Here is a 13,549-nt window from a genome sequence, read left to right on the forward strand (position 1 = left end):
TGCAGGGCGCAGGTGATTGGTGACGCGAGCTGGAAGCGCCAAAGGGTCCCTGCGGATCCAGCTGCGATGCTATGGATACCACCCTCAACAAAACGCCGTCAGCCGCTGCGATCTCATGTAAATCTCTCAATGGCACTGCGAAGGGATCGATGGCATGTCGCAAGGTGCCACCTCAGCGCGGTATCATGCCGCGTTATAGCGCTCTCTGGACGCTTGCTTGGTCCCTACAGCCCACTATCCAGCCCCCTGGCAGCATATGATCCACCCGGATGTCCCGCCCCCGCCACTGTAACATCAGCCAACACGAACCACTAGCTTTAGCACTCTCTTCATGTTCTTATTTGAACCTGGAACCGCTCCAACTCGAGTATCCATTTGTTGCGCGACACAGCATCTACTTCCTGCCACCTCGTCACCCTGTCCGACTGCGCCCTTTGCAAAGTTCAGTTCTTGAAGCGCCTCTTGGCCTTTCTTGCTTCCTTATCCAGCAGCGCCTTGTTCTCAGCGACGCACCGACGCCTGTGGCGCAGCATTTCTCCTCGAGCTGGACCAGCCGTTGCGAATCTCCAGACAGGTAGTTGATACCTCGAATTAAGCGTTACGCCAACGAAAGGAAGAGAGAAACGAGAAGATTGTATATTCCACAATAAAGATAAAAATATCTGCAGCAAACCGTCGTGCCGATCCAGCTCCACCAGCGCCTCGTCGAGATTCGTCTCGCCCTATGATGGGGGCGTACCGTACGCCTCTTCTCTCGCTTCACGCCGCGAGAGCCTGTTTCCCACTTCCTCCACATACTCGGGACGAAGCCCGTCATAGCGGTTAACCATGAAGGAATTTCCCAGGAAGTTCCTTAGCCTACGTGATAAGAGCGGCGAGCATCATCGTAGCAAGTCTGCCCCTCCTGCAAACAAGGTAAACGATCACTCCCAAAACACCATATCCCACACACCTTTCGTTGAAAATGGACCGTTATGGCGTCCATACCCAAATTTCTCAAAGAGAAATGGTCATGGCTGACCAGTATCCTTTCTCGCTGGCAGGCACGTCCTCTCGCAGCTGAGACATTTCGCTCTTTATTCAAGCCTGACCACTCAAGACAGGCTCTCCAAAATGACGCGGAAGCCGCTAAAGAAGCCGCCAAGGTGCGTTGCTCCTAGAATTTTCGAGGTTATACCAAGCAAATGCTAATCGTAAGCAGATTGAGGATATTCAACGACGTTTAGATGCACTCAACATTACAAATATCACCGTCGAGCACATCCAAGATATCTTGGTTACCAAATACGCAAATGGCGACCCACAGCGTACAACGGAATTCATCGATATCGAACAAAAGTCTTCCTCTGGCGTTATTCTGCCCTATGACCCAAGCGTCCATATGGTTGGTGCCGAGAACCGCAGCGCTGTTACCTGTTACATAGATGCTCTGCTCTTCGCCATGTTCTCTAAGCTAGATGCTTTCGAGTGCATGCTCAAGAATCAATTCCCGGCAGAGGATCCCAGGAATAGGCTAGTTACGCTGCTTCGTATATGGGTTAACATGTTACGGACAGGCAGACTAATCCGTACAGACTTAGTGAGCAACAAACCTTCAAGAAAGTTGGCCAATTTACTAACTAGCGTAGACTAAATTAATACAAGACACCATGGCTGAATGCGGCTGGTTGGATGCTCGTCTCTTGGAACAACAGGATACCTCAGAAGCCTTTGCTTTCCTCACGGAAAAGCTAGAATTACCCCTTCTCTCGCTACAGGTTGATCTCTTCCATCAAGGCAGACATGACGACGATGACCACAAAATTGTTTACGAGAGGCTACTGAATCTAGCGGTGCCATCAGATACCGATGGAAATGGCATTAAGCTAGAAGACTGCCTAGAAGAGTATTTCAATACTCAAGTTGACGTGCTCAGAGACAGCGAAGAGGCAAAGAAATCGATTGCAGAGGAGGGCAGCCCAAGCGCGGTTCCTACACTATCAATCCCGAACCAAATTCGGCTGATTAGGGATGAGGAAAGCGCTGTAACGCCCACGGCGATATCATCATCTCCAGTTGATATGTCACCATTGACGCCGCGGGCGGATCCCCTCCTGGAAAAAGACGAAGATAAAGAACAAGCTTCTGTATCAGAACAAGTCAATGGCATGAGCCGAAACGACGCTCCAACTGATACACCGCAATCACCCAGTGGAATGAGCGCAGGAGACAGCGCAGGTAATGCAAGCGATCACGCAGCGGGGCCTTCTTCTAGGATGTCGGTTAGACATCGGTCGGCCAGCGTCATCCAGCGGGTAATGCTTGATAGCGGAGGACGCCCAACGGCTTCTGAGACCAGCACTCTTCGCAAGAGGCTCAGTGGGAAAGGATCAACCGTAGTCAAGGCGGTTACAATACCCGCCTGGCAGTTCTTCCGACTAATTCGTATGTATACAATCCTTGCCAGTAATCACTTCTTTTCAGCTAATGAGCGCAGCTTGGCATGCGGTAAACAGTACGGAGCCTCGAAACGATGTCGAAGTGGCAATGAACTTTGACCAGCGCCCTGTGGTCGGTATTTGTCTAAAGCGATATGCTATGACTGAGACTGGCCATCCAAAGCGTCTCAATACATATATTGATATCCCAGAAAGCATGCGACTCCCGCATTTTATGCTCGCTGATGGACCAAACAATGAGGAGGAGATCAACGGATTAGCAACGGAATATAAGCTCGTCCTGCAGTCCATCGTCTGCCATCGGGGCGATTCTTTGCAAAGCGGCCACTATATTGCCTTTGCGAGAGTCGCCCCTAAGCTCCTAACGGATAACAGAAGGCATGATTTCGATCCGCCTCCTGATTATGAGGAAGCACAGTGGGTGAAATTTGATGATCTGGATATCGGCAACAGAGTCACCTTTGTCGACGATATTAAAGAGTCATTGAAGGTTGAGATGCCATATCTGTTGTTCTACCAGATCGTACCCATGGTCGACGCTTCTGAAAGCACAGACACTGGGCGGCCGCCATCCTATGATGAATCAAAGAACAGCCTCGAGATTCAACACTCAGCGACTAGTGAAGATACGCCTGCTAGCTCAACATATGTATTAGCAGCGCACCACGAACATCAAGCCTCAGCTTCGACCAGTCGCTTGGGGCAAAGTAAGCCTCCCAGCATCCGACTTTCCGCCGAGGTCGAGCGGCCCTCGCGTAAATGGCTGGAAGGTATAAGTCTCAACTTTGGAGGGTCATACGTGGAGTCTGTTCTTTCACGTCGCCAGAGCGAGGCGCTCACAGACTCTACTGCTCATACGCCATCCATTACACCAGATCCCCAATCTCCTGCCATAACACCAGCTGATGAACCAACGTCGTCCAGATTGTCACGCGCTGCGTCGCGTTTCAATCTAAATAAGCAGAGCCGCCCAGGCAGTCAATCAGGAGAAGGCCGTATCAGCCTTAACCTTAGTCGCTTTGGTTTGACCAAGACTAGCAAAGAGCCGCTGCCTGAGCCCCCGGCGCTGAACATTTCATCTACCACCTCGATAGGTCAAATAACCTCAAGTCCTCAGCCAATCTCCCCTATGTCGCTAGAAAAGCAACTGCATCAACCCCCTGGTATTGAAAAATCGGATAGAAATGAGAAGTCTGAAAAGGCCGAAAAGCATGACAAGAATGATAAAATAGAGAAGGCGGAGAAGCACAAGCATAAAAGGAAGAAATCCAAAGAGAAGAACGAAAAGCAGAAGTCGGGAGATCAACCTGAGCGTGAGTGCGTCGTTATGTGATGAGCGAGCTCTCACAATTTTAGATGATAGCAAATGGCTTATAATAGCATTATTGGGACGGGCAAAATATGGTAAGGTGGCAAGCGCTTTTTTTCTTTTTCCTTTCCTTTTCTTTTTTTTCGGACTTGGATATATCATTTCTAAAGACAGAAAAAAAAGTCATGATGTGAAAGAATTGTGCAATACAGTGTTGGAATGCATGAATATTGGATGGCTGGGAGTCTTCACGGGCTACTTGCTCGAACCGGTAAATTGAAAGAAGAAGAAAAAAAAACATACCTAGTTCACATGTAAAGATACCACGGCGTTGGCGGGATAAGAAGCCGTTTTTTTTTTTTTTTTTTTTGGAAGGACTTCACTGATTCATGCATTTATATATATATACCTTCGGGAGTAGCAATGAATGTCTCTCTTTTTCTCAAACGATGCCCCATCAGAGGCCACATCGTGTTCTTTCACAGTGATTCATTTTTTCATTTATTACATTCAAGCTCGTCATTTCTCTATCTTTCTTGTACATTCAGCATGAAAAGCAAGTATGTAAACTTGGACCCTTTTCTTTTTCGCCAACATGCCGTACTTTAAAAAACTCCTTTCCGCCTCCCCCCTTTTTTTGGTTCTCGTGTGCGCATGCTCCCTACAACATAGCCCATCCCGTTCAAAAATTAAATATTGACGGACATTCCCAAATGCTTTACATGCCGCCCATTTCCCGCCCGAGCCCACTGCACGAATGCACCGGTCTTGGAAAAAGTTGTAATATACACAGGGAGGTAGAGAAATACCTATGTACCAAGAATACAAATCCAAGTAGGATAGATATGTGGCAATCTTGGGACATAATAGTCCTCTCTCCCCTATAAGAATTGGAGAGTCACCGCCATAAAAATGTCACATACAAGCTCCCCCTCCCCATTTCTCAACTAGGCGTTGATTGAACCCTTCTGTGAGAAAGGTCTTCAAATGATGGGGATTCTTTTTTCTCCTCTTCTTTGTTCCCTTCGCTTTCCATCCTTTCTCCCGTCGTTATGTAGAGGGGTATGGACCGGGACCAAAAAAAGTAACGATATTCATCATCAAATATATAGCGATAAAAAAGATTCTTCTCTTCGTTTTTTTTCTTCTTTTTCTTTTATTTTTCTTTACTAATCAGACAGTCGTGAGTGAGGCGGAAAAGAGATGAATACTCGTCCTTCCGTTGGCCAGCGGTCCTACTACATTAGTCGTCTATCAATCAAGATCCGATTATGGATTCCGTGATGCGCTGGGAGTTTCCGGTTGTGACATTTTTTAAAATGGAATGTTGGGAGGAGCCTGGCTGCCCAGAGCTTCCTGCTGGTCTTGGAGCTCTTCGGGGGCAGCCTCAATTGAGACACCGAGGCCTAGCTTGGCTTGTTGCTAAACAAACAGTTAGTCTTGAAAATATTTTGTTGCTTGTAATTATAGTACACATACCGTGAAGTGATCAATATCGGCAGCAAAAGTCATCATGACGGGGGGAGCGACGCGCTTCTCCAGCAGGCAGCTCAGCTTACCCTTGGAGTCGACCTGAGCTCGGAAAGTGGACATGCGGAAATCGTACTTGGCACCAATGGTGGTGACGCCCTCTTTTTGCAGGCCACCACCCATCAGACCACCGGGAGAGGGAACGAGGCCGAGGCTCAGGTCAACACCAGCTTGAACCTTGTCAGACAGCTTGCGCCAGTATGAGGCATTGACGGTTCCCATGGCAGCTTGCAATTGAGCAGTGGCGACCCAGTCAGCGGCCTTGTATCGAGCGCAGTAGGAGACGGCACATTCGGGACCTTGAGTCAAAGCGGGGCGTTGCCAGAGAGTTTCCAGACCGAGAGCGAGCTTGGGAGTGATGGACTGCAGGTAGCTTCCAATGTAGATGCCAGTCATGCCGCCTTCGAGGAAGGAGGGGTTGAGCATCTTGAGAGATGCGCTGAAGTCATTGCCAGTATACTCGTGTTCGAACTGGGCCATGTCCTGGCCACCGGGGGAAATGGACAGCTGGGACTTGGAAACCAGCTTGTCGGTCCATCGGTAGTTGAAGCGGCCGGAGAGAGAGCCCTCGTTGTCAATGTTGCCTTGGCAGAAGACCTGGAGTTGAATTCCGAGTTAGTTATCAAGCCGGCACTGCGACCTGTGCGCGGATTCCAATGCATTGCTGCTTACCTTGCCGGTACCGTACATGGCAGCAAAGGTGTACGGGTTGATGCGTTCACCCATTGCGAACTGGTGAGACACCTGGAACAGCGGCGCCATGCTGAAGATCTTTGTCAGGTCGGCACGGATGCCGGTGAACATGTAGTTGTTGAGGAAGACATCGCGCTGGACTTCCTTGGACAATGCCTCGATTGTGCCAGGGTTGCTCAGGCCGAGCTTTGCTCTCCGCTCGGAGAAGTAGTTGACGGCATCTCCTATTGTAGCGGCGACGGGGTTGGAGAAGACGAGGGACCGCAATGTGTCCACGGGGTGGCCATGATGGCGGTATTATGTGGCGGCTCTGGAGCCGAGCCGAGTGAAAACCGGTGGGCGAAGAGGGACCGCAGATGACAGGCGAAGAAACCGAGTCGCCTCGCTGCGCCGGCAAGAGGAGCGAAGAAGGAATCGGTGTCTCAAAGATTGTTCAAGGCCTCAGGCAAGCCTCGGCTGTAGATGTTTGCTGCTCTGCCGCAAGAAGCGCAGTGTCAAGCTCCGAAGGCGGCTATAATGGGATGGAGTCGTTGAGAATAATTTTCAACCGACCCAGTTTGTCAGTAGCCTGCGGGAGCTGCACGAGCCACTTTGTGACGCTGCCAGGTTGCGTGCGACAAACTTTCAGCCTTTTTTTCAGTGGCGGGCTATGCGATAATCCGGAGCCGATGGCCGCGGGGCACGTGGGCTGGTAATGTATTAGTGCCAGCACTTGCATCCGGGTTCTCTGCAATTGTATTACAAGAGGTAGAGTTGTTCTTTGTAGTTACTACTAGGTAGGTGGGTATCTATGGAACTGATATGTTTGATGTTTAGGTGCCTATTTAGTATAGGAAATTTGAGTAGAGATGTGATTCCCTTATTTAAAGTACAACATTCGAAAATTATTTTTCTATAGTCTTCTATGGACAGCAACCCGCCATAGATGGCACGGATACCATAATTGGAAGACAGTTGATGGTGGGGCAGGTACTGAGAACCTAAGCGGCCACTGCCGTCAGGTACCTCGGCTCCTGCGCCCAATACTGACTGTACCTTTGCACGCCGTTGAATTCCTCCTTAGGTAGTACTCGATACTTATGCGCTACCCAGCACCGTACCAGCCAGTGCAGCGTCCCTCCGTAAGTGCCCGTAGCGTTGTCCCCCTTGCATGAACGGCCACTTCATTTTGCATCCGTCACTCTCAGCACCCTAGAACCGAATATATCCGTCCCTGCGACTCGCCGGGGCGTCGAAAGCGACCCTCAGCTCCTCCATCTCCTCGACAGGCTTGATTGTTGTTTAAGCCTGCGCTGGATAGGCTAAGTCGACAGCCAAGCTCGCCATCTCCAGCCACTCAGTCGCCTTCTTGTCTGATCCTGGCGGGCATCATTCCTCGAAGCGGGGCCAAAGGCTGAGCTAAGCCGGATCTCATCTCGCATATCACACCGCATCCCAGATCGCCAGCTTCCCACAAACTCACTTATCGTATTATTGCTTCTCAGTCAATTTCGAATTCTGTCGAATATCATTCTGTCATTGTTTATTATTATCTTTCAGTGTTGGGAACTCAGATATCATTGGCGGCCACTCCGAGCCTTGAAAAAGCCCAACAAAGCGTCGGCTAGGATTATTGCTATCTAGCCGAGACCAACTCGACTCGCAAAGATGGATACCTTACTGTAGGTGACTTACATACGCTCGCGCAGATTCCTACATAAGGAATATTCATACTATGGATATGACCTTGTGACATCTTCACGAAGCTCTCATCCTCTATACAGCTCCCCTGCTCTATTCCAGCTTAATCCACTCCTGGCCCAATCTCCTTGGCCACATACCACAGCAATTGGAAAAACAGATTTCATATTGACGAATCTTTGGCGATCTTACTTTCTTATTTCTTTTTTCACTTACACGCAAGTTAATTATCTACATGAAATTTAAGCTGATTAAACGGTATTCTAGGACAGCTGAGATTGCGGCCAACGCCCCCCGGTACCGCCGGAGGAGCTCGACCTTCATTGATAGTATTCATGATGTGTCGGAAGATAATGATATGGCGCCGGCCCAGCTGTATAGTACCATGTCTGGACGGCTTTTCCACTCCGGCCGTATTACTATTGTTATGGTTGGACCACCCGCTCGCGGCAAAACGTAAGTTTAGAAAATCTATGGCTGCAGCAATTGGATCGAAAAGCTTACAACAGACAGGCACATATGTGTGTCAATGGCACGTTACCTTCAATGGCTTGGCGTTAAAACTCGTATTTTCCACCTAGGAGACTATCGAAGAGCAACAATAGGCCCTGATGGTTCACTTCCTGACGATTACTTCTTCCCCGATGCTTCTCCTTCATCTGTCATCCTCCGCCAAAAGATTCTAAAGAAATGCCGTGAAGATATCTATGCCTGGTTAAACCATGAAAATGGCCAGGTTGCTATTTACGATGCAGTCAACCCAACGGCGAGTGGAAGACGTTCCCTAGCCAAGGAATTCGCAAAGCACGACGTCCAGGTGAGGAGTCGAAATTGCCGGCATTTTAGTATGGTTTATTTTATCAAGTGTACTGATACCTGGTGCTGTGTAGACTCTATTTATTGAATCATATGTGGACGACGAGCGGATTTTGCATGACAACGCCATCAATGTCAAGATTTCCTCGCCGGATGTAGGTCTCACAAAGCCATTCTATCATATCCCTTTTCTTCAGCCACTGACCGTAGCCATAGTTTGCTGGAATGGATCCCGAGGTAGCGGCAACCATGTATCTGAAAAGAATAGAAATGAGGATTCCAGTATTTGAAACTATGAACGAGGAAGAACTCAACTATATCAAGATGATCAATGCCGGAGAGAAATTCTTCTACAATAACGTTAGCTTCGGCTACTTGTCGCACAGAATCGTCTTCTACCTCACCAACCTTCACATCAAATCACGAACAACCTTCTTTGCCCGTGCGGGCACAACAACAGAGGAAGATTCGTACAAGGCAGACGCAGACCTCTCAGAACAAGGCAGATTTTATGCCCAGAGAATGTCTGAAACACTCATCAAACATCGCGAACAAGAAAGACTGGAATTGATTGCCAAAGGCGGACCTGATACTCCTCAACGGCCTCTTTCTATCTGGACATCAACTCGTCTTCGCACAATACAAACTGCCGACTATCTCAAAGAAAAGGGATACAAGGTTCGACAACGTTCTCAAATGAGCCAAATCAACCCTGGCGTCTGTGAAAAGATGTCAGAGCGAGTGATCAGGCAGATATATCCTGAAGAAGTTGAGAAGCATGGACTTGATCCGTATCATCATCGATATCCTCGTGCCGAAGTAAGTTATATTGGGTTCACTAGTTATACCAGTGTCCGACGGCTAACTCGATACTTGTCAGTCCTATCATGATCTTGCTGTTCGACTTGAGCCTATCATCTTGGAGCTGGAGCGCGAACAGAGTGATCTCTTGATTATCGCTCATGAGTCTGTTCTTCGCGTGCTCTTCGCCTATCTCATGCACTGTTCTACTATGGATATTCCTAACCTCAAATTCCCTCGCGACGAGATCATCGAGATTATTCCTGCCGCATATCAGAACGAAGCAAAGCGTATCCGTATTCCTGGATTAGATCCGAAGCTGCTTCCGGGCTCCCCTGATGATATCAGGATACCAGGTAGCCGACCTTTGAGCAGACCTGAGAGCGGCCAGATGAGTCCCATTCCCGGCGGCTTGGGTAGTCCAGCTGAGCCTTTAGAGAGGCCGAGCTCAGAGAAAGTAATCAACACAGCGAAAGACATGGTGGCAGACAAGATCCACGACGAAATTTAAGTAGTGAGCATCAGCATCAGAATTTACAATTACGATTCAATTCTTACTAAAATGAAGAAGCGAGAGAGGCTGGTCGTATTGTGATGTTTTATTTATTATGCCGAGCAATGGATTCAAGACAAACAGACGCCTTTTGGTAACGTAGCCAATATTGGCAGTTCCCTGACAATGACATTTAGGTATATAACGAAAAGGAGAGCCCAGCCAAGACTTCCATTCAGCCAATAAGATCCCCAAAAATTTCCGACCCTCCCGCTCCTTTGAATGAACGAACTCCATGTATTTTCAGATTGTTCTCCCTCCTTTAGGTGACACTTCCGGTCAGCCGCATAGAGCTGGACCAAAGCCCAGGCGCCCCTGGCTCCTAAGATATGAAGCGGAAGGAGAATGAGCTGGTTAACCGGCTGAAGATGTGGCATAGATTTCGAGACACGTCTGTTGAATCGAAACACCACCCTACAGCTTCTAGACCATCTTTGCCGCTTTTTGTGCTGCCCAGACGATGCAGGAGGCCCAAAGCAGACACACAAGCAGACGAGCGGGCGGGTTCTCTCTCTCCATTTCTCTCTCTTGTCTCTGTTTAATACACCTTCCAATATTTCTCCCTGCATATGCGAGTTTCAGCTCCGAGATTGTAGGGTTGCATGTGAAAGATTTGAGCTACGCTCACACACTAAAACGTGCCGTCCCGACTCTACCTTTTGCATACGCTACGCGGAGTACTACCTTATGGTCTCAGCTTCGACGCTTTTCTTTTCTCTTCTTTTTCTTTTTCTATCTTCTCCCTTGGGTTAGGGACAAGGGGTATAGCTCGACGCAGAATTGGAAGCTCTTACCCTCCCATAGAATATGGCTCTATCTTGAGTGTCTGAGATGCGTTACGCAAAGCTACATGTACTTGCGGCTGTATTTCGCTCTCCCTCCCTCCCTGTCAGATCACCACGAGAAGCTTATGAACTATTATTAACCTGTACGACCATCGCTCCCCCCCCCCCCCCCCCCTTTTTTTTTTCTCCTACGTCCCATCCGACCGCCGTCTGCATGATAGCAAAGATATCGAACGATTTCTGGTTCTCTTTTTGAGGCTAAAAGAGAGAGATACTGCTTCTTCCCTTGCAGCTTCTCGCTGCCACTTCAGCTGTCTGACGTTACATTGAATCCCGAATGAGCTTGCAGCCTGATTTCCTCAGGGTCATTGAATCAAGAATCACCGCCACCACTTCCGCCGCGGAAGACGGGGGAAAAAAAGGAGGCGAGGCAAGGCGAGGCTATGGATAGATCCGCAGTGGGCTTTTTACTCTTTGCGAGCTCACTGTCGCAGCCTAGATGGCAGCGGATGGAGCGGGAAAGGACGGATGCAACATCCGAGACGGGTTTTGAATGCAAGGGGACAAGGGGAAAAATAAAAGGAAGGCGTATAGTAGTTCGGAGCAATAGTAGTATTAAAAAAAAAAGGCAGATATAAAACACTTGCGAAATCCCACGGACTGAAAGTGTCTGAGACATACAGTTCCTTATCTACAGTAGATGGCTTATGATAAGTGGTAAGCTTTTCTTTAGAGTAAAATGTACCAGTCTTATGCGAATTGTTTACAAATAGCTTTACTATTGTTGTGATGCGATTAGCTGATCGTACTTGGGGGCCTCTTAGAACCGCCTTGTCCATATCGGTCGGAAGATGAGCCGTCGATTTAAGTCTACGTGCGGTACAAAGTAGATGGCTGATTACATAGACTGAGTAACGTTTTAAGGCCAGACTGGGAGATAAAGGACATAAGCTGACGGATTTGTTGGATGACCTCTTATGCTTCATATTGGTAGAGTAATATACTGCATTGTTGTTGTCTACAGGCCGAGAGAGCAACTTGGCTCCGTACATTAATGAATCGTGACGACGAGGCTTAACGGCGGCTTATCCAATGAATTCTATTTACAGCCCAACCTTGTCAGCTGAATCTCTGTCCCAGCTACTCCCCTACTCCCTTGCATGCCATGATGTCTGTTCTACCCGTGTCGCTAGCCCAGAAGCCCAAAATTGCCCCTGGGCCCTGAGCCATCTATCTCCTCTAACCCATTATAGCGCAAAGTACATACATCTTGAGACAGATATACTATTGACTGTCACTACTCTCCTACACCCTAAATTAGATCTCGCTAAGGCACAACTAAACCCCGAGGCCAAAAGACCATGCTGGCTCCTGAGGTCTCATTGGTATTAAGCCTTTCCTACAGACCGTATTGGAAGGATACTGAGATCGCTTAGACCGTGCCTCTTTCTCGCATTGCAGGTATACTTGGTCTGGTTGTTTCACGGTACGGCACAGAAACACTGGCCTCGAATTGAGGATGTATGTATCCTGGAGACTGTCACAGCTCTCATACAACCAGGGTGGCTGAATAAAGCTGGAGAGCCGGTAGCGAACGTCATAGCTGCATCTGCTGTCCACATTCTTCATGGCTTTGTTTTCCACTTTCAGGTATCGGCAGCCCCCCTTCTGCGGTGACATTTTCATCACCCACATGGCAAGATGGCCGGTTACTCTTACAAAGCGTGATGAATGCCCTGCAGGTTAACCGCACGAAGTAACGCAAACAGGGGCTGCTAGAGAGTTTTCATGACGGCAGAAGTATGCATGTATATAGTAGTAGTATATATGAAGTAGCCCCCAAGACGAAGACTAATGGCCACCAAGGAGATAAGCTCCTACGCGGCCGGTGGAAAAGGAGCCGCGACTAAAGTGTAACGCTCATCCGCCGGCCGATGGATGCAAATGCACGAGAGAGGAACAGCTTTCCGTGGCTGGTGGTAGTAAATACCAATCAGATACCTACCATCTGTCTGATGTATACCTTGCTCCCTGCAGCTGCAAAAGGCCGTCTGACCATAAGCAAGGGGTAAAGGTAGTCTTGTGAGTGAAAGTATTACTACTTGCAGTGTTACTGCACTAATAAGTACTGCCGACAAGTCTTACAGTTGGGATAGGTGGTAGGTAATAGCTTTCTTTCCTTTCTTTATTATTATTATTATTATTATTATTATTTTGCAGCGTGTTCCCCTTTTTATAGTCAATCAGTGAGATTGTTCTCTAGGTGTGACGCGGTATGGGAGATGAGCATTCGGATTCGGGGTCCCATCCGGGGTCCCCTACGTCTCTTAGTCTATCGACTGCAGAGTTGTTTGGTCATATACGACTTGGTGGTTTTGAAATCTAGCTTTTATGGGTGTTACCAAGGCTTGAAGTACATGCATGGAGCATTATGCAGTTCTTCACCAAAGAAGCATCACGACGAGCGGGTAATGGCGTATATTTTGCAGACGGTAGCAAGTCCGCAAGCTCGTACCACTATGTGCTGATGATCTTTTTAGTACGTTGCTTTGTATCGGAACAATTGTTTGCCTCTCGGGTTAGCAGGTACGGCTAGGTATAGCAGTAGTAGTACTCCGTAGTAGTAGTAGTGGCAATAAGTGTCCCGAAGAGATCGGGAATGGCAGCCTTTGTGGCGATGCGCACTCAGTTCAGGAAAAAGCAGATTCACTTGGCGAGCAACAAGAAAGCAAATCGTCTGGTCAAGTGCGATTTCTTCTTCGCTGCTGTGTACCGGCTTCACAGGTCATGTCGATGCACTTCCATCGTTGCAGCGCATCGCGGCCACCACATTGGGGTCAAGTCCCGTACTTGCGTCTCCCACAGACTTAACAGGGGCTGCTCAAGGTCTCGTGGCCTCGGTGTGGGGCCTTGGAAAGACATGAAATGAGATGCTAGACAGAGC

At 48.5% G+C, this 13,549-nt stretch overlaps 4 protein-coding genes across 4 annotated transcripts; 2 read left to right on the top strand and 2 right to left on the bottom strand.

Annotated features, from left to right (window-relative positions):
• Positions 1-283: 283 nt before the first annotated feature.
• On the top strand, positions 284-4,162 carry TrAFT101_008845 (uncharacterized protein). The gene is made up of 4 exons (XM_066128451.1): positions 284-915; positions 1,202-1,579; positions 1,629-2,424; positions 2,477-4,162. Exons 1-4 carry the CDS (start codon positions 829-831, stop codon positions 3,769-3,771), a joined length of 2,556 nt encoding a protein of 851 aa, XP_065984569.1. The 5' UTR covers positions 284-828; the 3' UTR covers positions 3,772-4,162.
• An 899-nt stretch (positions 4,163-5,061) lies between these two features.
• TOM40 (translocase of outer mitochondrial membrane) lies at positions 5,062-6,081 on the bottom strand (the record flags this gene model as incomplete). The annotated part of the gene is made up of 3 exons (XM_024899798.2): positions 5,062-5,169; positions 5,227-5,874; positions 5,950-6,081. The coding sequence occupies 3 exons, from the start codon at positions 6,079-6,081 to the stop codon at positions 5,062-5,064; spliced, it is 888 nt and encodes a 295-aa protein (XP_024761732.2).
• A 1,076-nt stretch (positions 6,082-7,157) lies between these two features.
• On the top strand, positions 7,158-11,640 carry TrAFT101_008847 (uncharacterized protein). Its single transcript, XM_024909669.2, has 7 exons — positions 7,158-7,631; positions 7,918-8,106; positions 8,164-8,467; positions 8,541-8,621; positions 8,683-9,285; positions 9,347-10,748; positions 10,969-11,640. Exons 1-6 carry the CDS (start codon positions 7,618-7,620, stop codon positions 9,776-9,778), a joined length of 1,623 nt encoding a protein of 540 aa, XP_024761731.1. The 5' UTR covers positions 7,158-7,617; the 3' UTR covers positions 9,779-10,748; positions 10,969-11,640.
• Positions 11,641-11,943: 303 nt separating this feature from the next.
• Positions 11,944-12,285, bottom strand: TrAFT101_008848 (uncharacterized protein; the record flags this gene model as incomplete). The annotated part of the gene is made up of 1 exon (XM_066128452.1): positions 11,944-12,285. One exon carries the CDS (start codon positions 12,283-12,285, stop codon positions 11,944-11,946), a length of 342 nt encoding a protein of 113 aa, XP_065984570.1.
• Between the last annotated feature and the right edge of the window lie 1,264 nt (positions 12,286-13,549).

The sequence above is a fragment of the Trichoderma asperellum genome, chromosome 5 (assembly GCF_020647865.1).
Source record: "Trichoderma asperellum chromosome 5, complete sequence".
In the NCBI taxonomy this organism is placed as follows: Eukaryota; Fungi; Ascomycota; class Sordariomycetes; order Hypocreales; family Hypocreaceae; genus Trichoderma; species Trichoderma asperellum.